The 27,453-nt window shown below is 44.4% G+C and overlaps 1 protein-coding gene across 2 annotated transcripts in view; it reads left to right on the plus strand.

Moving 5' to 3' along the window:
• LOC142183053 (solute carrier family 22 member 15-like) overlaps positions 1 to 27,453 on the plus strand; it is a 178,514-nt gene that overhangs the window by 64,479 nt on the left and 86,582 nt on the right. For both annotated transcript variants that reach the window (XM_075257955.1, XM_075257956.1), the window contains exon 8: positions 4,545 to 4,630. In XM_075257955.1, coding sequence (XP_075114056.1) covers positions 4,545 to 4,630 — 86 coding nt within the window. The remainder of the gene's footprint in view (positions 1 to 4,544; positions 4,631 to 27,453) is intronic.

Below are 27,453 nucleotides of genomic sequence, written 5' to 3' on the forward strand. Positions count from 1 at the left end.
ATGTGGGGCTTTTCACATTAATTTGTCATATGTACCAAATGCAATCTATCACCTTCAGTAAAAAGTTGTTTGTATTATTAAAAGATCTGTAAAGTCCCATTCACATCACCCTATTTTGCGAGTCCATAACTGTCCACAATCGTGGATCCGCATAGTGTTAAAGTGCCATGTTGGCACTTTGCGATAAATTATTGGGTTTTGAGTTGCAGTTTTGACCATCACTGTTTTAAGTGATCCCTATGATGAGTGATCTGTGCTACCATTACCAGCCGAGAACCAGATGATGGCCAGCAAGGCGCAGATTGTACTGCTGGTGCTTGCCTTCTGACATGGACCGCCTACCTGCCAGCCATTTTGAATAATTGACCAATAGGAACGTGAGAATTTGCATAATTTCCCAGAATCCTTTGCTGGAACTCTCCCTAAGCTTACTTAGGGCTAGTTCACACGTGGGCAAAGGGGAGGTTTTTGACAGCGGAATTCGCTTCAAAAACCTCTCCTTTAACATGGTGGTCTATGTAGACCACTAGCTTTTTTTTTCCTCCTAGCGTTTTCCGCCTGAAGAAGCGACATGACCTTTCTTCAGGCGGAAAACGCCTGAAGAATTGCATAGAAGTGAATGGGAGGCGAAAACCGCGCGGTTAAAAACCGCGCGGTTTTTTGCACACAAAAACGCGCGGTTTTTTGCAAAAAAACGCGCGGTTTTCGCCTGCAGTTTCTATAGCACATATAGGAAAAAAAAACCCTAGCGAAAACCGCTAGCGAAAACCGCGTCAAAAACCTCGTCAAAAACCGCGTGGAATGCAAAAAACAGCGTCAAAAAAACTCCTCGAGGTTTTTTACCTCGCACAAATAAGCTAGGCGGTTTTCACGTGTGAACTGACCCTAAACGGTGAAAAGTATAAATCAAATGAAGCAAAATTTTCAAAGATGGCTGGAATACAGCCTGCTGGTTTGGTCCTTTCCTGGCGTGGTTGCTAGGTCAGGAATCCAGCAGCTGAAATTTTGAGAAATTCAAAACAAAAGAAAAAAAAAAGTTTTGTACAGGTTTTGATAATGCTGAGCTTTTTTTCATGGTTTATTTTTTTGTAATTTCTAAATGATTTTTTTTTTACCAATATATTCAGAAAAACAGCAGAGCTTATAAATATTGGCAGGTGCCATTGTTGAGTCTCAACTACCAGTAGATCCAGGTCTCTACCAGTAGGTAGCCACAGGCCACACATAGCAGTGGCTCCAGGCCTCTACCAGTAAGCAGCCACAGGCCACACATAGCAGTGGCTCCAGGCCTCTACCAGTAAGCAGCCACAGGCCACACATAGCAGCGGTTCCAGGCCTCTATCAGTAGGCAGCCACAGGCCACATATAGCAGCGGCTCCAGGCTTCTACCAGTAGGCAGCCACGGGCCACACACAGCCGCTAGGTTATGGGTAATAGACTCCGTTTAAAGGGAGCCTAACAGCAGGAAAAACAGTGTAAAACTAATGACAATAACTCATTAGGCTTCTTCTACACTTTCCAAATATGTCTGTCTTCTTCTGCATTGCAGATCCATGTTCATGAAAAGCCAGGATTGTATTCTCATGCAAATTTTCTTAAAGGGGCTTTCTTCTCCTGCTGGGACTTTGCTCTCTGTTCAAGATAATTGCTCCTTACAGCAGACAAAGTGAGAAAAAGTGGAATATGTCACTCAAGCAAAGGCGTGGTGTGTGTGGGGGGGTGTAGATTAGGGGTGGTTATCTAGAGCAGAGAGTAAAGCCCCAAAAAATACCCCTAAAGCTGTTTTCCGCTAATTAGCATAAGAATAAAATGCTGATTTTCATGAAAATGGAGTTGCAATGCAGAATAAGAAAGTCATCTTTGGAAAGTGTAGAAGTTGCCCTACAAGGTAGTGTCATTGGTTTGCTATTGATTTTCCTTCAGACAGATTCCTTTTTAAAAGATAATTTTATCCAAGACGTCAGCTTTTCTTTTCTGTGGACTGTCTTAAAGGGAGTCTACCAGCTCTCCCAAGACTATTCAACCACCTCCACCACCATGTTCTGTTATGACACTTTGTAGACTGGAGAAAACAACTTTGACTTATTAATTTATGCCATGAGTCAGTTGGTGCACTGATGGATCTTCAGCCCTGCGTGCACTGGGTGATGTCATAGCAGTGGCAGTGATGTCAGATAGATCAACATTTATTGAATGGGTGCCAAATGATGATATTAGGGGTGTTCAGGGATACAGCAGATATTCTGTTGCGTGGAGATAGGGTCCCACCCCGTCATACAATGATGATAGGAGTCTGGGCAACAAGAGCAGTTCTCTCAGGGTGGAAGACTCGTCCCCAGTGCACCAAATGCAGCAAATGTCTCATTTTGACATTTATTACAGGTATGATCTAAATCATTGCAATGTGCTCTATAACACTGTGTGAACAGGAGGTACAATCTCTTTAAATTGAGCCGTACGAGTTACATTCTCCTTTTTCTTCCGCACTACATCCTACAGCCTTCAGACGAGATTTGTATATACATGATTGCTTGTTACTGCTCCGTATAGACAAACTGCTTAGCTAATGAAAATCCTCGACTTATAGATCTGCGTGGGTTAGAGGTGCTATTAACTATAATGTTCCAATCCTACATCAGAGGGATATCATAGCCCTAGTAATGCAGCCTTATGTCCTGAGATGTTCTCTGTTCAGTCACATCATTAGTAGCAGGCTGGGCTGGCGGGGCGGCTTTGGTGCACTTACTGCATCTCTGATTTACTTTTCATTTTGAATTACATCTTTTTTTCTTTAAAGTTTTATACATTTTACAACAAAACAAACAATAAAACAAACTTTAACTACTCCCTGACCCCCTCCCACTGAACCTTCCCTACCCGTCAGGAGTGAGATCAATTACAGATATGGATCAAAGGAAAAGCATAAGAAAGGACATAAGAAACATTAAAAACTTGCAAAGGGAACAAACTATCTCCTCTCGTGTATGTGATGTGCAGAGCTCGTAGAGACGTACAACAAGGGGTCTAGCGTGTCTACACAATCCAACTATGGCTATAAGTCTCCATACACCTGAGAAGGTGGTCTCTCCCTAAGGAGTGACGTTATCCCCACAATCTACACAATCCAGAGAAAGACTCGGAGCCTCAAATGGCATACCTTGAAGATGGCAAGAAGGCAGACCTGGGTATCTATCCATGCTCCTTTTACTTTCTCAAATTAACTTCTGATTCTCTTTTTTTTTTTTTTTTTTTTTTTTCTAATGTACCCCCTTTCTGGTCTAAAACTACTTACTATAAATTCAGCAATTGTCCAATTTATGGCAAGTGTTGTATGGCCACCTTTGCCACAAGCAAGTCCTATCCCAGTATATTCAGGAGACAGGCCTTGTGTTCGGCCAGGACAATGATACCAAAGATTTTGTGTATAATTGCCAAAGTTTTTCCAAAATACCCCCAGGGACATACACTCCCAAAGTGTAAAGAGATAAGCATTCGGGGGCACCTACTGTCTCCACTGAGTCCCATCTGTAACAGTAAGGTGGTCCTGTAGACCCTAAAGTAGATACAACAAGCTTATGTGCCTTACGAAACACAAGGCTGGGGGAACTCGCCAACAACTCTGTTCATTCGAGAGGACCCAAGTCAGCTCCATTTCTTCCGAAACAGAAGCAGGAAACACTGATGATGGTGTCAGGAGATGTCTATAATACAGGGATATGCTTTTTACTTTTCATTTTATTTTATTGCAAAGGGTTTTCTTAAAATGTACATAATTTTTATGTTGTACTGTATGTATTTGATGTGCCATACAAGTCTCATTGGTGGGGTCTGACCATTGACATTTAGCAAGTGAAGACCGGCATACTGGCTTTCTTACTTGTTTTTATATCCTGGAAGTATATATTTTATATCATAAAAATCATTGAGCCGCAGCAAGTCACCTGTTTTCTTGGGTTTGGTGGGAATCTTTTGGTCAAATCCCCACTGATGAACCTTTTATGGCAGATCAATGACAGGGCAAAATGGGGATTTTTAGAGATGAGCAAGTACTGTTCGGATCGGCTGATCCAAACAGCACGCTCGCATAGAAATGAATGGACGTAGCCGGCACGCGGGGGTTAAGCGGCCGGCCGTCATCAAAGTGGAAGTACCAGGTGCATCCATTCATTTCTATGGAGCATGCTGTTCAGATCGGCTGATCCGAACAGTACTCGCTCATCTCTAGACTGATTTTATGTTATTTTTTTGTCGCACAATGGACATGGCGACCAAAGTTGGCGTGTAGCCCTAGCCTGACTGGTTTCTCTGTTTTTAGGGATGTTGTACTTTTATGATGACAGTAATGTTGTTCCTTGAGACTGTTAGACGTGGATCCAACCCTTCCATATAACTGCAGTGGTGTTTTTATAAATGCACTGCATTGTAACTGCACTGTGTGAATCCGGCCTTTGACACGTTTTGATCCTATACTTCGAAAGTTGTGGGTGTATGTGAGAAGCATGAATAATAATTTATTTTTATTTTTATTAATTTTTTTAATTTAGGTCTGGAAGAGGGAAATCTACAGCTGGTTTTCTCGTATTTGCTGGACTGGCTTGTATAGTCACAATGTTTTTACCAGACAACAATGGTAAGTCATCGAAAGAGAGAAACGACCGCCTCTTAATAGTTACAATGTACTTCATGACCATGTCACGGAGGGACTTTCCTGCCTACCATCCCCACCATAGAGTTGAATGGAGCAGCGTCCCTCATGCTTGACCACCACTCCATTCTATCCTCATTGTAGCCAGGGCTCCTGATCCTATGGGTCATAGATCTGATATTTATGACCTATGTGATGAATGCCTATGTAGACCTAGATGATGAATACCAATGAGGTTTTCTATAATACTATAACTGATACATTTATTATTATTTTTTATATATACTATTTAAGTGTTGTTCACACTAGTATTCGGGAACTCTGTCCCCTATTCCACTTAAAATCTGCTTTTTAAGTAACCACTTGGGAACCCCAAACAATGGAAAGCCTAACTGGTTTAAAGGAATGGAAACCTGAATGCCATTATGAACTTAGCATTAATTTCTACTCTTCTCAGTGAAAAGCGAAATCTGAAATTAACCAAATCTGTGTCTACAAATGGTAACTATTGCAATGTTTCCTCCACAAAAGTGCATTTTGTTACTTCCAGTAGACCCCCATTAAATGACAATATGAATGCACATCAATGGCATCCTAAGCTTTAGCCTTGCATTTCTCTTGAGGATCCTGAATATAAGAACATACTTGTTGCCAGTTTTACTTTAAATGTGTTTTCTATAATGGGGACAGACACTGCAAATATTTTTCTTTTGTTGTGTTTTTTTTGTACACTTCCCTGACGTGTTGTCACCATAGCCATAATGTTTTGTACATCGAGTCTATGGATGATTACTTGTACTTACCTGATTTTTTTTCCAAATGGCTTAACTAATGTAATCCAGGTCACTGAAGAGGGAAATGCTGCAATTGACTGTCCCATTTCCTTCCAAAGAAATGTCCCTGTGAGATCTCAGGTCATTCTAGGACTCAGAACTTTATTCTCATTAAGAAGGAGGAGATTGCAACAAGTAAACATAAATGGTATACAGTCACTAAATCCGACTTTTAGCGAAGTTACCAAGTTACCGCCAAGTTCACCTTTTTATATATATGTGTATAAGTGTCCTGGGTATGAGAAAATCGCACAAAGTAAGAAAATTGCACAAAGTAAGAGTTAATAGTTTATTGTGTCAATTACCGTATATACTCAAGTATAAGCCGACCCGAATATAAGCCGAGGCCCCTAATTTTACCACAAAAAACTGGGAAAACTTATTGACTCGAGTATAAGCCGGGGGGGAATGCAGCAGCTACTGGAAAATTTCAAAAATTGAAATGGTCTGAGTTTTTGGGTGCAGTAGTTGCTGGGGAAGGGGAGGGGGTGTTTTGGTTGTCTGTCTGCCCCTTCCCTGAGCTTGAGGACTGAGTTTTTTCTTCCCCCACTTGGAATTCAGTCTGGCTGAATATAGGGTATCTGCAGTGCTCCTATTAACCCCTTCCCGACAGAACAGGAGCACTGCAGATCCCCTATATTCAGTAGACCGGGCACTTTCAGACACAGGATACCTAATGTGTATGTGTTTCACAGTAATTTTCTACTTTTGTATATATTCTAGGGAAAGAAGGGATTTAGAACTTTTTTAAAAAAAAAAATAATTTTTTTTTTTTTGCACTATTTTATGGGAGATTCTATACTTTAATATTGTGGCTGGTCATAGACCCCCTCTCCTTTTTAAAAAAATAAATAAAAAAATTCTGACTCGAGTATAAGCCGAGGGGGGCTTTTTCAGCACAAAAACTGGGCTGAAAGATTCGGCTTATACTCGAGTATATACGGTTAGTAAAATGGAGTGAACAAGAAAAGACATTGACATCCCATCAATATTTGGTGTGAGTGCCCTTTGTTGGAGGAGTTCTGGAAGTGATGATACGGCCCCCACAGACATCGCCCTGATCTCAACATCATCCAGTCTGTCTGGGATTACACGAAGAGACAGACGGATTTGAGTCACCCTACATCCACAGATCTATGGTTAATTCTCCAAGATGGCAGGAACAACCTCCCTGTTGTGTTACATCAACACGGTCTGCAAGTGTACCTAGAAGAATTGATGATAGGCAAAGGGCAGTCACACCAAATATTAAGCGATTTAGAGTTCTCTTTTCTACTAAACGTTTAACACTATTTGTGAGAGCGTACTTACTTTGCAGCATTTATCCACACGTGCCTGAAACCTGTGCTCCGTACAGTACAGTGGTGGTGATCTGGTCTAGGATTGTTGGTGCACCGGTCAGCTTGATGCTATGGTTCCTCTGCAGGTATCATCCTACAGTGCAACTACCCACAGCGCAAAGTATCTGAAATCTGTTGATTTTTGCCATGGGTTTTACTGGTGCACCAAATTTTTAGTTTTCCATTGTAAAGATAGAAAGCTGCTCCAAATTCGGCAGTAAGAAATAGACCTCATTCAGGTTTACAATCTGTAGTGCAAGACCTTTTGCACTGTTGGGTTGTTTTGTTTTTTTTAAGGCGTTTGTGAATCAGGTGTTCTTTAACCCATTCACTACACGGGTACTGTATATTTCGGCAACTATGCACATGTGGTCCGCAGCTTAGAGAGTTTTGACGTTTCACAATCTTGATAGGCCATCTTTAGATATTTAGCACCCCTGCTGATCAGTTGTTTGATGAGTTTTGGTGTTGAGGCAAGAGCCGCAGCTTCTTCAATGTTTACACGGGTCTATCTACTTGACCAATGTAAAAAATACAGAGGATGTACTGCCCATGTAATTGCTGTAACTCCTTCAAGCAGTTGCTGGTTGGGGTAGCAAGAGCCATATCTAGTGTTGATAGCCATTAATATTGGGAAATTCCCTTTATTTCTCATTCTATACATTTATGACAAATCAACGGCGACTCTAGGACCCATACTTTATATCCAGAACGACATCTTTCCTTCCAATTTCAGCTGCTGTGAATGGAAAAGGTTGGTGTGAATATTCTATTTGTCCATTCACTTTGATAACACTATTGCTACCTGATGTCTATTGCTTTCATCCATCACTGGATGAGATCATTGCACATCAAATGACAACAGATCTGGACAGAGCCTCCTCCATCAAATGTCCGCCTACATTCATCCCAATGTAAAACAACAGGACGGGAGCTTTCTTTTATTATTCTGACGAAGGAAAAAGTCCTGCATGCAGGACCTTTTCTTCTGCGACAAAAGTAAACCAACATGACCAAAGCAAGTGTTCGTCACATTGTTTAACTTAGAGTCATGGGAATAGACACAGATAGAGCGTACTCTCTTTGCTTGCTACTCTGCTATAGTTAAAGGGGTATTCCCACGTCGCATACTCACCAGTCTTCATTGCTGTAAATTCTTCTTTCTTCCGGCTATGTTGCATCATTAGTGGGCGGGGTTTACATATGCAAAGCCAGCGGCGAGATGCCCCTGGCCCTGCGTGCACGCTCATAGATAGCGAGACCAGTGTAGCCTTCACAGTGCGAATACAGACCCGGCATCCGCTGTAATAGAGAGGCAGATGCCGGGGAGTGTAGATGCCGGCAGAGGTGCCTGCAACATCACTATGTGCCTGCCCTGCATGAAGCCAGCAGCGGCAGGAGCTCCTGTTATTCCGCTCCTCCACCCCCCCTCCCCTCTGGAATAGCAGCATCGCTCCTACCGCTGCTGGCTTCATGCAGGGCAGGCACATAGCGATGTTGCAGGCACCTGTGCCGAGGGCTACACTCCCCGGATTCCGCTGTAATAGAGAGGCTGATGCCGGGGAGTGTAGACGCCGGCACAGTCTGTATTAGCGGCCCCTTCCCCCCAAAGGGTAAACTACCCCCCCCCCCTTCCAGGCTCGCTCCCGTGTACTTAGCCCCTCCTCCGTCCCCCCTGAGAGCAGGCTGATACATCACTTGACTTATGACCAGATAAGTCAAGGGATGTGTAAAAAAAAAAATGAATAAAGTAATATAGTGGAGAAACAAAGCAGTTTTGCTGAAGCAATGTATTTAGGAAAAGTCTTACATCCACATTAACAAGCAGTATAGATAGGTTCCTTGCGATGGGACAACCCCTTTAATGTAACATTAATAACGGTAGTAAGATAAGATGAGATAAAATAATCCTTTAACAGTCCCACCATGGTGGAAGTTCAGTGTGTTACAGCATTATGGATCGTATAGTATATAGCAAGATAGAACACATACAAGCTCTTAGCGGATAGAGAGATAATAGGAGTCATAGCAACCTAAAAGAAAAGAAACAAAAAAAACTTCAGGATCATTTAGTTCTCTGTGCGAAGTGATGTTGATAATACAGCCCGACCGCGGTTGAAAGACACTAGGAGGGGGGCACATCATGTAGACGTAACCGGTAGAATCCGCTTTTTTGCAGGTGGGGACGTATGTAGCTATCACGAGATCATGTGATAGTACCTTTGGTAGGTAGTAGGAGCTCATGCTCACAGCCGATAGTTCGATATCTTGCGTGAATGTAACCTAAGAGTTCTGGAAGTGCATGTGTAGATATGCCATAGACATTGGTGATGACAATACCCAACGTAGCGTGGATGATGTCCATCAGACCTTCTTAGAACTCATGTCGCATCCTCACTTTGAAAGCCTTTTATTTTTTTATTTATTTTTTTTTAGGTCGGTTACATTTTGTAGCCTAGACCTTCCTTAATATTCATGGGATGACTGATGGTAGCGCTGTGATATTGAGATGGATAACCCTGAGCAGTTACTTCACATCGCTCTTAATTTCATTTAGAGTAAATTAAAGAGGAATTTTCGGTAAAGATAAAGTGTGTTCTTGAAAGAGGATCAGACTTCCTTCATATGCATAACCACAACCTGGAACAGGCCTCAGATATTATTTACTTCACAGAATTCATCTCATATTCTATTACCGAAATAAAAGGCTCGCCCTCATTAAAGATGGATGTTTTTCTTAAAAGTCGGAGAATCAGGTTTTTTTTTTTCTCTTTTGTAATAAAATTTGCAACAGCAATCATTTCCATTCTGATGTAGCTACTTACAAGGTTATGTTACGTTTTATTACTTAAGGTTATGCTACTTTTATGAATTTTTATCATTGCTGAGGAAGTCTCTTAAAATTGATGACATGTTAAAGAGGCATGTGAGGCTGCCTTCACTTATAGACGTTGTGTCCGGACAGTTTTTCTTTGTCGAACATGGTCAATGGCTTTCTGTATCTTGGTCTTGTGCAGGCTGCTTATTTCTGTCATCTGATGTCGCAACCAATTCTCCAGATCACCATTTAAATGGATTCTAGGAGCCCCTCTGCCCCTCTCTCCAATAACCCCTAGGGCTTAGACCATAATATCATTCACATTTTGGAGGTTTCATCTGGTCCATTATTGTGTCACAGCCTGGATCCACTGGAGGATCCTCTGGTATAGGGCTGGGCAATTCATCAAAAAATAACCAAAACTGAATGTCAACCCCAATTTTTGTTCACGTTGGTTATTACAATATTCGCAAGGTTTCACCTGACATTTCGTTTTGGACTTGGCACTGTTGGTTTGAAACTGCTAATATATTCTGGGATCTCTTCAGGTCCCAGAGTATAAAAATGCAGACATTAATAAGCGTTATTCACTTTTCATGGGCTTTGGCGTAATTCCCTATTCTTTTCAGGTCTTCTGACTGTTGTCACGGACAGCTGAGACCTGTAATTGGGCGTCTGCGGTCAGGGGGGTCCTGGGCATTGTGAACTTTTACGTCTGTTTGTCACCATGTGATGGGTCTGTGATTGCGCCTCAGCTCAGTTTAAAGGGGCTCTATCAGCAAAATCATGTTGATAGAGCCCCACATATGCGTGAATACCCTTTAAAAAGGCTATTCAGGCACCGCTAAAGTTATATTAAACTACTCCCGCGTTTTAAAATAATACCCTAAAAAAGAATGTGATCAACTTACCCATTGTGCACGGTGGGCGGGCATTCAGGGTCCGCCGTCTTCTTCATCCACGCCTCCTCTTCCTGCGATGTCCTCAGGTCCCGTTTTCCTCCGGCGCTCGCGAACTGACATTGCTAAAAAAAAAAATGGCCTGGGCGCATGCGCAGTAGCCGTAGTAGAAGCAGCATGCTACTGCGCATGTGCCCAGGCCATTTTTGGATGTGTACAATTGCCAAGGCGAACCTTGCAAGACCATTCACTGTCAACACACACTTGGGGGGCATGGTTTTAAAAGGGACGTGACCTAAATAATCCACATTAACCATAATCCAGGCAAAATGCAGTTTTGGAAATCGTAGTGAGTCCGCGCTGCGGTTTTAAATGCAACGTGGGCATGGGATTCTCAGGAGTCCCATCAACTTTGCAGTTACTGTAAAACACTGCGTTTCTGGCCCGTGGGGCCCTGGCTTAAAGGGGTTCTTTTTGTGTTTAATTTTGGGCGTGGATGGATTTAAAACGGGGCAATTTGGGACACTAAACTCCTGGCCTATAAGTGTACCAAATAGACATGACAGGTAAGAGTTTATTCATTGAAAAGTACATCATCTACACTATAATGTAGTACATAAGATAGAAAATATGACTGTGCCTGTATATAAACACTCGCAGACAGGAGACGCTTTGCCGTTCTCCCTCCGGGCCCTCGTGCCTGCCGTCCGCCTATCCTACACTAAGTGGTTGTTTAACTTCACTTACTATAACTGTCTATGTAAAATTGTGGCCTAATGTAAATGTTCACGGCCGTGCATACAATATTCATTGTTGATACTTACCAGGTAAAGATTTAATAATGAATAAAGATTTGTCTCGCCGACAGAGAAATAACGTAAATGTTCTTGCTGTTGGACATGAGTCCTTAAGCAAAGTTGCGCCCAAGACAGCTGCTGCTTGTGCATATTTTATGACTGTGCGATGTGGAGATCTGAAACGGATGGTTTTGTTTCTTTTGCTTTAGTTTTTTCACTAAAGTGCTTTGCTTACCTAGCAGATCAGTATAATGGTATTCTTCCCAGCGCTAGGCGGTTTTACATTTTTCTGTGTATTTTTTTTTTTTTTTTTAACACAACAAACTTGGTCGCATGTTTCGATGTCACATCTTTGAGACTGCCACTGGTATTGCCTGCAGTTCTGCTCAGGCCTGCTGTATCAAACCGGAGATCTGCATTCTGCAAAGAGTTCTCTGGGAACAGGCCTTGTCTTTATTGGTATGTAAGGACTATGTGGAGAGCCACTGGAGAGCATTACACTGTGTGGGGAGCCACTGGAGAGCATTATACTGTGTGGGGAGCCACTGGAGAGTATTATACTCTGTGGTGAACCACTGGAGAGCATTATATTGTGTGGGGAGCCACTGGAGAGCATTATACTGTGTGGGGAGCCACTGGAGAGCATTATACTGTGTGGGGAGCCACTGGAGAGCATTATACTGTGTGGGGAGCCACTGGAGACCATTATATTGTGTGGGAAGCCACTGGAGAGTATTATACTGCGTGGGAAGCCACTGGAGAGCATTATACTGTGTGCGGAGCCACTGGAGAGTATTATACTGTGTGAGGAGACACTGGAGAGCATTATATTGTGTGGGAAGCCACTGGAGAGCATTATACTGTGTGGAGAGCATTATACTGTGTGGGGAGCCACTGGAGAGCATTATACTGTGTGGGGAGCCACTGGAGAACATTATATTGTGTGAGGAGCCACTGGAGAGTATTACATTGTGTGGGGAGCCACTGGAGAGTATTACATTGTGTGGGGAGCCACTGGAGAGCATTATACTGTGTGGGGAGCCACTGGAGAGCATTATACTGTGTGGGGAGCCACTGGAGAGCATTATACTGTGTGGGGAGCCACTGGAGAGCAATATACTTTGTGGGAAGCCACTGGAGAGCATTATATTGTGTGGGAAGCCATTAGAGAGCATTATACTGTTTGGAGAGCTACTGTAGAGCATTATACTGCGTCTGGAGCCACTGGAGAGCAATATACTGTGTCGGGAGCCACTGGAAAGCATTATACTGTTTGAGTACTAATTTTTCAGCCGTGCTAACCACTGAGCCACCATACTGCTCATATATTGTTGTCCAGGATCATTGCCTTATGAGTAAGATTTAATGCTATAAACTCTCAAGGATCTACTTTACTTATTGGTTCTACAATCTTTTTTTTCTTACCATTTGCAATAAAGTGTAATCCATAAAAACAGTCTTTCTCTTGATCTTGCACCCATAAACCGCCCAGCTTTGATCACTGACCTGTCGAGGCTTATGAATGGGTAACCTTGCAGTGTCATTTAGAAGCCACCTCTCTCTTCATCGTGCAGAGTAGTCCACACTTAACATGTCGCCTGTAGAACGCCTGAATGAGTACCTGCGCAGACGATGAAATGACATGGCGAACATAAAGTAATTGCTTTTCTCTCAGCAGAAAAAAAAAAAAAAACATTACAAAAGTTGGAGGTTACTGAAGCATCGCACGGTGAACCCATCTTAATTTCATCAGAATTTGTGTGCTGTCAGAGCTGGCGCTCTTTACTCTAGAACATATGTAATGTACGATATAGGAGGTAAAGACTACGATCAAGAGAAGCCAGTCATTCATCTTGCCATATTTCACACAGTGCTGTAGTTATTTCTGTACAATAGACCATTTTGTTGCTTCATAACATAGTATAAAGGAAAATGTCAGTGCAGAAGATGCTTATATAAGAAGAGGTTCAGGAAGATCAGAGAAAATAATTATATACTTATAGTGTTGGTGTTTATTTGACTGTGACAGTAAGGTTTTGGGTTTTTTGATGCGGCAAGAGACGCTTGCTCATATTCTTGCTGTCTTGGTTAGTAAGCTCACCGGACAAAAAATTAGTCGCTTGTCTCCGGTCCCTCTCAGTTAGGGTGTTCTCCCGACCACAAATGTGACGTTGAGTTTTGTGACCATGTGTATTACACCACTGCTTGTAGACACGTTGAACAGTCCGCTGTGAAACTCCAACAAATCCAGCGACCTCTTTTCACCGTATGGCCATGGGTACTGCCAAACACGATCGCCCCTTTTGGCCGCTCTGTCACATCCTTACATTTACCCATGTTTACGTATAATTAGCGCTTGAAACAAACCGTCTAACTGATCGCTACTGCCTTCTGATCACATAGAGGTAATACGTGCGCAGTTGAGTATGTGACTCACCCGTTGCCCCATCTGTACAGGCTTAATGGTTCATCTGTACTTAGCTTGCGCTACGTTTTTGTCTGGTGCGCTTATGATGTGAACAAAGTATATATAGATACCGAGATGAGCTCACTCTTGACCGCTTTCCTGATGTGCATTTATTACTAAATACTTCCAGTTCTGGAGCAGCTTTTTCTTAGAACTTTGCATTGTGCCGTTCCTCTGTTATTGCCCCTGGAAATGTAAGAATAAGTTACATTATTAGACTTTCTCTTTGGTAAGGCATAGTAACATTTGTACTAGAGATGAGCGAACAGTGTTCTATCGAACACATGTTCGATCGGATATCAGGGTGTTCGCCATGTTCGAATCGAATCGAACACCGCGTGGTAAAGTGCGCCAAAATTCGATTCCCCTCCCACCTTCCCTGGCGCCTTTTTTGCACCAATAACAGCGCAGGGGAGGTGGGACAGGAACTACGACACTGGGGGCATTGAAAAAAATTGGAAAAAGTCATTGGCTGCCGAAATCAGGTGACCTCCATTTTAGACGAATAGTGGATTTCAAATCCGGGTCATATGAGAATGTGAACTTTGTGACTATGAGACAGGGATAGCTGTACAGGCAGGGATAGCTAGGGATAACCTTTATTTAGGGGGGAATGTTATTAAAAATAACTTTTTGGGGCTCTATCGGGTGTGTAATTGTGATTTTTGTGAGATAAACTTTTTCCCATAGGGATGCATTGGCCAGCGCTGATTGGCCGAATTCCGTACTCTGGCCAATCAGTGCTGGCCAATGCATTCTATTAGCTTGATGAAGCAGAGTGTGCACAAGGGTTCAAGCGCACCCTCGGCTCTGATGTAGCAGAGCTGAGGCTGCACAAGGGTTCAAGCGCACCCTCGGCTCTAAATAATATGTTGTTGGTGACTTTTACCGTGTTCTTGACTACATTTCTGCCAATGCTACATCTCCGCTTCCAATCTGTTAAGTATAACCAGGGTCCTTGTAGGAAAGGGTTCGGGGGTGAAGAACAGATCATTACCTATGTAAAATCACCCTACTTTTGCAGGCTTTCAGTTGCCATGTTGACATTGGTGTCCTTATTTCATGAAACTATGGTCCACAGCTAGAACTGGCACGGAGAGATTGGTTATCATTATGTTAATATCCAAATTCCGTCTGAAGCGCTATTTCCCCAGCAAGGATCTCTGCCGATTATATTCTATGCAATTCCCAGTGATCCATTTCTTCTGCGCAGCTAATTTATTTGCAAATTATTACTTTGCCCACTCAATATTTTAAGAAGCCGCGGCTGATCTGTATCTGCATTACCCTTGGATTCTGACAGGTTGCGGCGCTTGTCGTGTTTGTTATTTTAGGCAGCGCTTGTACATTTAGATCACATTAATTAAACAAGCAGTTTGTGCAAAAATTTACAAATATCAAAGTCTTCATCTATGCAATACCCCTTGGACCGTGCTATAGCCTCTTCCTAATACCGATTTGTGTGCGTCGTCTGAACTGAAGAGGCACTTGTTAGAATTATTCAATCTAAAATGTTTACAGCAAATCAAGTAAATGTAAATGACTTTATAAATAAAGATTATATGGTATTCGGAGAAAGAACATCCTCAGCGGGGATTGTGGAAACCTGTTATGTAATCCGAAATGATACATGAACATTTCCATGTAGCGGGAATATACTGTATAACCCATCAATGTAGGCAGTGGAGAATGTCAGATATCCGTTATTGCAGTAACAGTAGTTATTATGGTGACATGTTTTTTACCGCCGTCTTTTATTAGGTTCTCTAGCAGCGGATTCTTGCTATAAAATGCTGATGCATTAGGACTGGAGTCTTGCACTGTCAACCAAAGTTTGGCTAAAAAAGAAAACATGGAGGAGAACCTTTTAAGGACTGGATCACATCTGCATTCGGGCCATTCCGTTCCCCTCTCTGCATGAAAAATGCGGAGAGAAAATTTCCTGCAAGCAGCACTTTTCTCTCTGCATTTTTTGTAGGGAAACCAAACGGACACATTATAGTCTATGGAGTCTGAGGTTTTCCTGAGTTAAAGGGATTCTACCATTAAAAATCTTTTATCTGTGGCTAACACGTCGGACTAGCCTTTAGAAAGGCTATTCATCTCTTACCTTTACATGGGATCTCCGCCGCGCCGTTCCTTAGTAATACCGGTTTTTACCGGTATGTAAATTAGTTCTCTGGCAGCGATGGGGGCGGGCCCCAGCGCTGAAAATGCGATGAAGGCGTCCCCACCGCTGCCTGAGAACAGGATCCTGCGCCGCCTCTATCTTCTGCTGGATCCTCCCCTTCTTTCTTCTGACGCGTGCGCAGTTGGCTCTGCCACTGAGACACTAGTAGAGGCGACTGCGCATGCGCGCAATTGTGGCCTCGGAACTATGGCTGCGAATGCGCAGTCGGCTCTACTAGTGTCAGAGCCGACAGAGATGAAGCTGCCGAAGAAAGAAGGGGAGGATCCAGCAGAAGATAGAGGCGGTGCAGGATCCTGTTCTCGGGCAGCGGTGGGGACGCCCTCATTGCATTTCCAGCGCTGGGGCCCGCCCTCATCGCTGCCAGAGAACTAATTTACATACCGGTAAAAACCGGTATTACTAAGGAACGGTGCGGTGGAGATCCCATCTAAAGGTAAGGGACGAATAGCCTTTCTAAAGGCTATTCCGACGTGTTAGCCATAGAAAAAAAATTTTTAATGGTAGAATCCCTTTAACAGCTTTTTTATGAGAATTAGGTTTACATTCAGGGGGTCACTAAGCGGTCTCCCCAAACAGAAACCCATGTGTAGATGTGAGCCGGGCCCAAGTCTGGCGCATTGTGTGCTAGTCTCAAAGGAGTTGTCTAGGCAAAATTTTTAAAGTTTAAACCACCCCCCCCCCCAAAAAAAAAAAAACAAAAAAAAAACAAAAACATAATATCACCTGTCCCCGTTACTATGGTGTCATTCCACACCTACCAGTTCGCCTTTTCTCCCTGGTCTCTTCCAACATTATGCTGAAGCCGCTAATTGGCCTCAGCAGTCATGTGATGCTGAGGCCAATCAGCGGCCTCAGCAGGCCTCAGGAACTGGATCCGTGATGTCACAGGCAGTGACATTCAGGCCCTTCGCTGATTGGCCTCAGTGGTCACGTAACCACTGAAGCCAATCAGCTGCTTCAGTATAACGCCAGAAGACGCTGTAGAAGTAGATAACACAAGAGGACACCGGAGCAATGTGGACAGGTGAGTTTGCATTTTTTTATTTTTTTCACTGCCCCCAGCTTATTTAAACTTTTAAAAGGGTTGTTCATTTTTTACCTGGACAACCCCTTTAATATTGAGAGTGCTGGTAGCCAATGTGCCACAATTTAGGAGCTCCGGCCTCTCAATTATTCTGCCATACAATGTGACGTCCTGTGTGTCAGAACTGAAATCTACAGCAGTCACTGATATATTACTGTGCAAAAGGTTTAGGCGCTTAGGCAGATGTGCTAGAGATGAGTCTGAATCTCCATAGACTTCTCTCTGGTACTCCTAGCACCTGCACAGACCCCAGGCTTACTGCGCAAGTATAAAGCTTTTATTTTTATTGTGGACATGGATGGCTTTATTACAGGGCGATGTGGAACGCTAAACCTCTGGTCCATATGGGCCTGTGGGTCGTTTAGTGTCCCAAATTGTCCTGATAGAATCCCTTTAACTCTTCTATTTTTGGAAATTCTTTTATTTTGCAGCATTTTTTCCACTTGTACCTAAAACTTTACTGTAACCGAAACAGTTCTGTAAATCTGTTGTGCTAAGAAATCTCTGAAAATGGGCTAAGCTGAGGTTTGGTTTTTTTGGGTTGTTTTTTTATGTGAACCTCTTTTCCCCCAAGGAGTAGGAAATGTTTTTTTAACAGTTTTTTGTTGTCTTCTGTGATAAGATAGAACACTGCTGCAGCTTCACATATTAACTCTTCTACATCTGTATCTGGAAATATAGCTGCCTGGCTTCAGTCTATAGACAGGCGGTCCATCGTGGTAGTAAAAACACTGCGCTATAGTGTGTTAACTCTTTCAATGGGTTTTCAAAGGCTGTTGGCGTCTCGTGAGATGGGATAGAACTCGAAAAGTCACGTTAAACCGTTCTACATGTGTACATCCAGCAGAACAAACCTCCCTACAGAAGAAGCCTTGTGGACATCTCTGTTCCGGATCTGCCGCAACCCTTTTTCTCTCGATAACCATCCTGATATCTTCAAATGCAGAGTCAACTGTTAAATAGTGTATGTGGTAGAGATAGGCGCCAGGAACATCTGAGGCCTCAGTTTTACCAGAAGGTACATTTTTAATTTTAAGTGTGATGTTTTCAGTAGCAGGAGGCAAGAATAGATTGTCCAGACTGCTAGATGAGGAGGAATATCATTAAAATGTGTTAACAAGTGACGAAAAGGCAAGAACACGGCTTTTATTATATATTTATGTGCTGAGAAGTGGTCTGCTCCTTGGCCGTCTCCCGCTGCTGGAGAACTACTACTCCCAGCATGACCTGAGCGCTGCTGGTTATTAGGACTACAGTTTCCTGACCGCTGCATAGCCTCAGAGGCGGCTTTAGGGAACCTTAAATGCATTTTAACTAGAGATGAGCGAACAGTGTTCTATCGAACTCATGTTCGATCGGATATTAGGCTGTTCGGCATGTTCGAATCGAATCGAACACCGCGTGGTAAAGTGCGCCATTACTCGATTCCCCTCCCACCTTCCCTGGCGCCTTTTTTGCTCCAATAACAGCGCAGGGTAGGTGGGACAGGAACTACGACACCGGTGACGTTGAAAAAAGTAGGCAAAACCCATTGGCTGCCGAAAACATGTGACCTCTAATTTAAAAGAACAGCGCCGCCCAGGTTCGCGTCATTCTGAGCTTGCAATTCACCGAGGACGGAGGTTTCCGTCCAGCTAGCTAGGGCTTAGATTCTGGGTAGGCAGGGACAGGCTAGGATAGGAAGGAGAAGACAACCAACAGCTCTTATAAGAGCTAAATTCCAGGGAGAAGCTTGTCAGTGTAACGTGGCACTGACGGGCTCAATCGCCGCAACCCAGCTTTCCCAGGATCCTGAATGGAATACACTGTCAGTGTATTCCCGTATACCCGTTCCAACGGTGTGCCCCCCCACCTTCACCCCAGAAATACCCTGCAAGTCCCCTAGCAATAGAATTGGGGCTATATACACCCACAATTTTTACTACTGGTATACAGTGCCATTGTCTGACTGGGAATTCAAAGAATATATTGGGAATACAAATACCCTCATTTCTTGCTACTGCCATATAGTGCCAGTGTCTGACTGGGAATTCAAAGAATATATTGGGGTTACGTGCACCCACAATTTTTACTACTGGTATACAGTGCCATTGTCTGACTGGGAATTCAAAGAATATATTGGGGTTATAAATACCCTCATTTCTTGCTACTGCCATATAGTGCCAGTTTCTGACTGGTAATTCAAAGAATATATTGGGGTTACGTGCACCCACAATTTTTACTACTGGTATACAGTGCCATTGTCTGACTGGGAATTCAAAGAATATATTGGGGTTATAAATACCCTCATTTCTTGCTACTGCCATATAGTGCCATTGTCTGACTGGGAATTCAAAGAATATATTGGGGTTACGTGCACCCACAATTTTTACTACTGGTATACAGTGCCATTGTCTGACTGGGAATTCAAAGAGTATATTGGGAATACAAATACCCTCATTTCTTGCTACTGCCATATAGTGCCAGTGTCTGTCTGGTAATTCAAAGAATATATTGGGGTTACGTGCACCCACAATTTTTACTACTGGTATACAGTGCCATTGTCTGACTGGGAATTCAAAGAGTATATTGGGAATACAAATACCCTCATTTCTTGCTACTGCCATATAGTGCCAGTTTCTGACTGGTAATTCAAAGAATATATTGGGGTTACGTGCACCCACAATTTTTACTACTGGTATACAGTGCCATTGTCTGACTGGGAATTCAAAGAATATATTGGGGTTACGTGCACCCACAATTTTTACTACTGGTATACAGTGCCATTGTCTGACTGGGAATTCAAAGAATATATTGGGGTTATAAATACCCTCATTTCTTGCTACTGCCATATAGTGCCATTGTCTGACTGGGAATTCAAAGAATATATTGGGGTTACGTGCACCCACAATTTTTACTACTGGTATACAGTGCCATTGTCTGACTGGGAATTCAAAGAGTATATTGGGAATACAAATACCCTCATTTCTTGCTACTGCCATATAGTGCCAGTTTCTGACTGGTAATTCAAAGAATATATTGGGGTTACGTGCACCCACAATTTTTACTACTGGTATACAGTGCCATTGTCTGACTGGGAATTCAAAGAATATATTGGGAATACAAATACCCTCATTTCTTGCTACTGCCATATAGTGCCAGTGTCTGACTGGTAATTCAAAGAATATATTGGGGTTACGTGCACCCACAATTTTTACTACTGGTATACAGTGCCATTGTCTGACTGGGAATTCAAAGAGTATATTGGGAATACAAATACCCTCATTTCTTGCTACTGCCATATAGTGCCAGTTTCTGACTGGTAATTCAAAGAATATATTGGGGTTACGTGCACCCACAATTTTTACTACTGGTATACAGTGCCATTGTCTGACTGGGAATTCAAAGAGTATATTGGGAATACAAATACCCTCATTTCTTGCTACTGCCATATAGTGCCAGTTTCTGACTGGGAATTCAAAGAATATATTGGGGTTACGTGCACCCACAATTTTTACTACTGGTATACAGTGCCATTGTCTGACTGGGAATTCAAAGAATATATTGGGGTTACGTGCACCCACAATTTTTACTACTGGTATACAGTGCCATTGTCTGACTGGGAATTCAAAGAGTATATTGGGAATACAAATACCCTCATTTCTTGCTACTGCCATATAGTGCCAGTGTCTGACTGGTAATTCAAAGAATATATTGGGGTTACGTGCACCCACAATTTTTACTACTGGTATACAGTGCCATTGTCTGACTGGGAATTCAAAGAATATATTGGGGTTACGTGCACCCACAATTTTTACTACTGGTATACAGTGCCATTGTCTGACTGGGAATTCAAAGAATATATTGGGGTTATAAATACCCTCATTTCTTGCTACTGCCATATAGTGCCATTGTCTGACTGGGAATTCAAAGAATATATTGGGGTTACGTGCACCCACAATTTTTACTACTGGTATACAGTGCCATTGTCTGACTGGGAATTCAAAGAGTATATTGGGAATACAAATACCCTCATTTCTTGCTACTGCCATATAGTGCCAGTGTCTGTCTGGTAATTCAAAGAATATATTGGGGTTACGTGCACCCACAATTTTTACTACTGGTATACAGTGCCATTGTCTGACTGGGAATTCAAAGAGTATATTGGGAATACAAATACCCTCATTTCTTGCTACTGCCATATAGTGCCAGTGTCTGACTGGTAATTCAAAGAATATATTGGGGTTACGTGCACCCACAATTTTTACTACTGGTATACAGTGCCATTGTCTGACTGGGAATTCAAAGAGTATATTGGGAATACAAATACCCTCATTTCTTGCTACTGCCATATAGTGCCAGTTTCTGACTGGTAATTCAAAGAATATATTGGGGTTACGTGCACCCACAATTTTTACTACTGGTATACAGTGCCATTGTCTGACTGGGAATTCAAAGAATATATTGGGGTTACGTGCACCCACAATTTTTACTACTGGTATACAGTGCCATTGTCTGACTGGGAATTCAAAGAATATATTGGGGTTATAAATACCCTCATTTCTTGCTACTGCCATATAGTGCCATTGTCTGACTGGGAATTCAAAGAATATATTGGGGTTACGTGCACCCACAATTTTTACTACTGGTATACAGTGCCATTGTCTGACTGGGAATTCAAAGAGTATATTGGGGTTACGTGCACCCACAATTTTTACTACTGGTATACAGTGCCATTGTCTGACTGGGAATTCAAAGAATATATTGGGGTTATAAATACCCTCATTTCTTGCTACTGCCATATAGTGCCATTGTCTGACTGGGAATTCAAAGAATATATTGGGGTTACGTGCACCCACAATTTTTACTACTGGTATACAGTGCCATTGTCTGACTGGGAATTCAAAGAATATATTGGGGTTATAAATACCCTCATTTCTTGCTACTGCCATATAGTGCCAGTTTCTGACTGGTAATTCAAAGAATATATTGGGGTTACGTGCACCCACAATTTTTACTACTGGTATACAGTGCCATTGTCTGACTGGGAATTCAAAGAATATATTGGGGTTACGTGCACCCACAATTTTTACTACTGGTATACAGTGCCATTGTCTGACTGGGAATTCAAAGAATATATTGGGGTTATAAATACCCTCATTTCTTGCTACTGCCATATAGTGCCATTGTCTGACTGGGAATTCAAAGAATATATTGGGGTTACGTGCACCCACAATTTTTACTACTGGTATACAGTGCCATTGTCTGACTGGGAATTCAAAGAGTATATTGGGAATACAAATACCCTCATTTCTTGCTACTGCCATATAGTGCCAGTGTCTGACTGGTAATTCAAAGAATATATTGGGGTTACGTGCACCCACAATTTTTACTACTGGTATACAGTGCCATTGTCTGACTGGGAATTCAAAGAGTATATTGGGAATACAAATACCCTCATTTCTTGCTACTGCCATATAGTGCCAGTTTCTGACTGGGAATTCAAAGAATATATTGGGGTTACGTGCACCCACAATTTTTACTACTGGTATACAGTGCCATTGTCTGACTGGGAATTCAAAGAATATATTGGGGTTATAAATACCCTCATTTCTTGCTACTGCCATATAGTGCCAGTTTCTGACTGGTAATTCAAAGAATATATTGGGGTTACGTGCACCCACAATTTTTACTACTGGTATACAGTGCCATTGTCTGACTGGGAATTCAAAGAATATATTGGGGTTACGTGCACCCACAATTTTTACTACTGGTATACAGTGCCATTGTCTGACTGGGAATTCAAAGAATATATTGGGGTTACGTGCACCCACAATTTTTACTACTGGTATACAGTGCCATTGTCTGACTGGGAATTCAAAGAATATATTGGGGTTATAAATACCCTCATTTCTTGCTACTGCCATATAGTGCCAGTTTCTGACTGGTAATTCAAAGAATATATTGGGGTTACGTGCACCCACAATTTTTACTACTGGTATACAGTGCCAATTTCTAACTAGGAATTCAAAATGCGCAAGGCTCCCGGAAAGGGACGTGGACGAGGCCGTGGGCGAGGTCGGGGGAATGGTTCTGGGGAGCAAGGTAGCAGTGAAGCCACAGGGCGTCCCGTGCCTACTCCTGTGGGGCAGCAAGCATTGCGCCACTCCACAGTGCCAGGGTTGCTTGCCACATTAACTAAACTGCAGGGTACAAACCTTAGTAGGCCCGAGAACCAGGAACAGGTCTTGCAATGGCTGTCAGAGAACGCTTACAGCACATTGTCCAGCAGCCAGTCAGACTCTGCCTCCTCTCCTCCTATTACCCAACAGTCTTGTCTTCCTTCCTCCCAAAATTCCGAAGCTTTACAGAACAATAACCCAAACTGTCCCTGCTCCCCAGAGCTGTTCTCCGCTCCTTTCATTGTCCCTCAACCTGCCTCTCCACGTCACGATTCCACGAACCTAACAGAGGAGCATCTGTGTCCAGATGCTCAAACACTAGAGTCTCCTCCATCTCCGTTCGATTTGGTGGTGGATGACCAGCAACCCACCCTCATCGACGATGATGTGACGCAGTTGCCGTCAGGGCATCCAGTTGACCGGCGCATTGTGCGGGAGGAGGAGATGAGACAGGAGTTGGAAGAGGAAGTGGTGGATGATGAGGACACTGACCCGACCTGGACAGGGGGGATGTCAAGCGGGGAAAGTAGTGTGGATGTTGAGGCAGGTGCAGCACCAAAAAGGGTAGCTAGAGGCAGAGGTCAGCAGCTTAGGCGAAGCCAGGCCACACCCGGAATCTCCCAAGATGTTCCAGTTCGTACCCAGCCCCGAAAAACTCCCACCTCGAGGGCACGTTTCTCGAAGGTGTGGAGTTTTTTCAAGGAATGCGCCGAGGACAGATATAGTGTTGTCTGCACAATTTGCCTCTCGAAATTGATTAGGGGCTCTGAGAAGAGCAACCTGTCCACCACTTCAATGCGCCGTCATTTGGAATCCAAGCACTGGAATCAGTGGCAGGCAGCAACGGCAGGACAAAGGCCGCCTGCCGTTCACGCCACTGCCACTGCCTCTGCCACTGCCTCTGCCACTGCCACTGCTGACTGTGCTGGCGATGCACTCCAGAGGACGAGCCAGGACACCACTTCATCTGCCTCCGCCACTTTGTTGACTTCTACCTCATCCTCCCCTGGTCCTGTCTTATCTCCTTCTCCTGCACCATCAAAGGCACCATCAGGCGTTTCTTTACAACAACCCACCATCTCTCAGACATTGGAGCGGCGGCAGAAATACACTGCTAACCACCCACACGCGCAAGCCTTGAACGCCAACATCGCTAAACTGCTGGCCCAGGAGATGTTGGCGTTCCGGCTTGTTGAAACTCCCGCCTTCCTGGACCTGATGGCAACTGCGGCACCTCGCTATGCCGTCCCTAGCCGTCACTACTTCTCCCGGTGTGCCGTCCCCGCCTTGCACCAGCACGTGTCACTCAACATCAGGCAGGCCCTTAGTTCCGCGCTTTGCACAAAGGTCCACTTGACCACCGACGCGTGGACAAGTGCATGCGGACAGGGACGCTACATTTCACTGACGGCACACTGGGTGAATGTAGTTGAGGCTGGGACTGCTTCCCAAACTGGCCCGGTGTACCTCGTCTCCCCGCCTAACATTCCTGGCAGGGACACGAGAAGAACACCCCCCTCCTCCTCCTCCTCTACCGCCTCCTCCTCCGCCACCGCCTCCTCCTCCGCCACCGCCTCCTCCTCCGCTGTTAGATTGACCCCAGCTACGAGTTGGAAACGTTGCAGCACTGGCGTTGGTAGACGTCAGCAGGCTGTGCTGAAGCTGATCAGCTTGGGGGACAGACAGCACACTGCCTCCGAGGTGAGGGATGCCCTCCTCGATGAGACGGCAATATGGTTTGAGCCGCTGCACCTGGGCCCAGGCATGGTCGTTTGTGATAACGGCCGGAACCTGGTAGCAGCTCTGGAGCTTGCCGGACTCCAACATGTTCCATGCCTGGCCCACGTCTTCAACCTAGTGGTGCAACGTTTCCTAAAGAGCTACCCCAATGTTCCAGAGCTACTGGTGAAAGTGCGGCGCATGTGCGCCCACTTTCGCAAGTCGACAGTAGCCGCTGCTAGCTTAAAATCTCTCCAGCAACGCCTGCATGTGCCACAACACCGGCTTTTGTGCGACGTCCCCACACGCTGGAACTCAACGTTTCAGATGTTGAATAGAGTGGTTGAGCAGCAGAGACCTTTGATGGAATACCAGCTACAAAACCCTAGGGTGCCACAAAGTCAGCTGCCTCAGTTTCACATCCATGAGTGGCCATGGATGAGAGACCTTTGTGACATCCTACGGGTCTTTGAGGAGTCCACAAGGAGGGTGAGCTCTGAGGATGCGATGGTGAGCCTTACAATCCCGCTCTTGTGTGTTCTGAGAGAATCCCTGATTGACATCAGGGATAACTCAGATCACACAGAGGAGTTAGGGATAGCATCCGATCCGTCACAGCTGGAGAGTAGGTCCACACATCTGTCCGCTTCACTGCGTTTAATGGAGGAGGAGGAGGAGGAGGAGGAGGAAGAAGAGTTGTCCGATGATGTGATGGTGATACAGGAGGCTTCCGGGCAACTTCGAATCGTCCCATTGTTGCAGCGCGGATGGGTAGACATGGAGGATGAGGAGGAAATGGAGATTGAACTTTCCGGTGGGGCCAGAGGAGTCATGCCAACTAACACTGTGGCAGACATGGCTGAGTTCATGTTGGGGTGCTTTACAACCGACAAGCGTATTGTCAAAATCATGGAGGACAACCAGTACTGGATCTTTGCTATCCTTGACCCCCGGTATAAAAACAACATCTCGTCTTTTATTCCGGTAGAGGGGAGGGCCAATCGCATCAATGCTTGCCACAGGCAATTGGTGCAGAATATGATGGAGATGTTTCCAGCATGTGACGTTGGCGGCAGGGAGGGCAGTTCCTCCAGTAGGCAACCAAGTTCTCACCGGTCCACACAAACGAGGGGCACACTGTCTAAGGTCTGGGACACCTTGATGGCACCCCCTCGCCAAAGTGCCGCCACGGAGGGTCCTAGTGTCACCAGGCGTGAGAAGTATAGGCGCATGTTGCGGGAATACCTTTCCGACCACAGCCCTGTCCTCTCCGACCCCTCTGCGCCCTACACGTATTGGGTGTCGAAGTTGGACCTGTGGCTTGAACTTGCCCTATATGCCTTGGAGGTGCTGTCCTGTCCTGCCGCCAGCGTCCTATCTGAGAGGGTGTTCAGTGCAGCCGGTGGCATCATCACTGACAAGCGCACCCGTCTGTCAGCTGAGAGTGCCGACCGGCTCACTTTGATAAAAATGAACCACCACTGGGTAGAGCCGTCATTTTTGTGCCCACCTGTGTAAAGCACCCCAACATGAAACTCCATGTCTGTACTCAACCTCTCCAATTCCTCCGCATCCTCATACTCATCCACCATAAGCGTTGCACAATTCTGCTAATACTAGGCTCCCTCCACCCTGATTTCCCCCAACTCTGCTGGTTAGAGGCTCCCTCCACCCTGATTTCCACCAACTCTGCTGGTTAGAGGCTCCCTCCACCATGAATTTGCCCAAACTGGGCTGTTTAGAGGCTCCCTCCACCATGAATTGGTCCAAACTGGGTTTTTTAGAGGCTCCCTCCACCATTAATTGGTCCAAACTGGGCTGGTTAGAGGCTCCCTCCACCATGAATTGGTCCAAACTGGGCTGGTTAGAGGCTCCCTCCACCATGAATTTGCCCAAACTGGGCTGTTTAGAGGCTCCCTCCACCATGAATTTGCCCAAACTGGGCTGTTTAGAGGCTCCCTCCACCATGAATTGGTCCAAACTGGGCTGGTTAGAGGCTCCCTCCACCATTAATTGGTCCAAACTGGGCTGGTTAGAGGCTCCCTCCACCATGAATTGGTCCAAACTGGGCTGGTTAGAGGCTCCCTCCACCATGAATTGGTCCAAACTGGGTTTTTTAGAGGCTCCCTCCACCATGAATTGGTCCAAACTTGGCTGTTTAGAGGCTCCCTCCACCATGAATTGGTCCAAACTGTGCTGGTTAGAGGCTCCCTCCACCATGAATTTGCCCAAACTGGGCTGTTTAGAGGCTCCCTCCACCATGAATTTGCCCAAACTGGGCTGTTTAGAGGCTCCCTCCACCATGAATTGGTCCAAACTGGGTTTTTTAGAGGCTCCCTCCACCATGAATTGGTCCAAACTGGGCTGGTTAGAGGCTCCCTCCACCATTAATTGGTCCAAACTGGGGTGGTTAGAGGCTCCCTCCACCATTAATTGGTCCAAACTGGGCTGGTTAGAGGCTCCCTCCACCATTAACTGGTCCAAACTGGGCTGGTTAGA

The sequence above is a fragment of the Leptodactylus fuscus genome, chromosome 10, assembly GCF_031893055.1.
Source record: "Leptodactylus fuscus isolate aLepFus1 chromosome 10, aLepFus1.hap2, whole genome shotgun sequence".
Lineage (NCBI taxonomy): Eukaryota > Metazoa > Chordata > Amphibia > Anura > Leptodactylidae > Leptodactylus > Leptodactylus fuscus.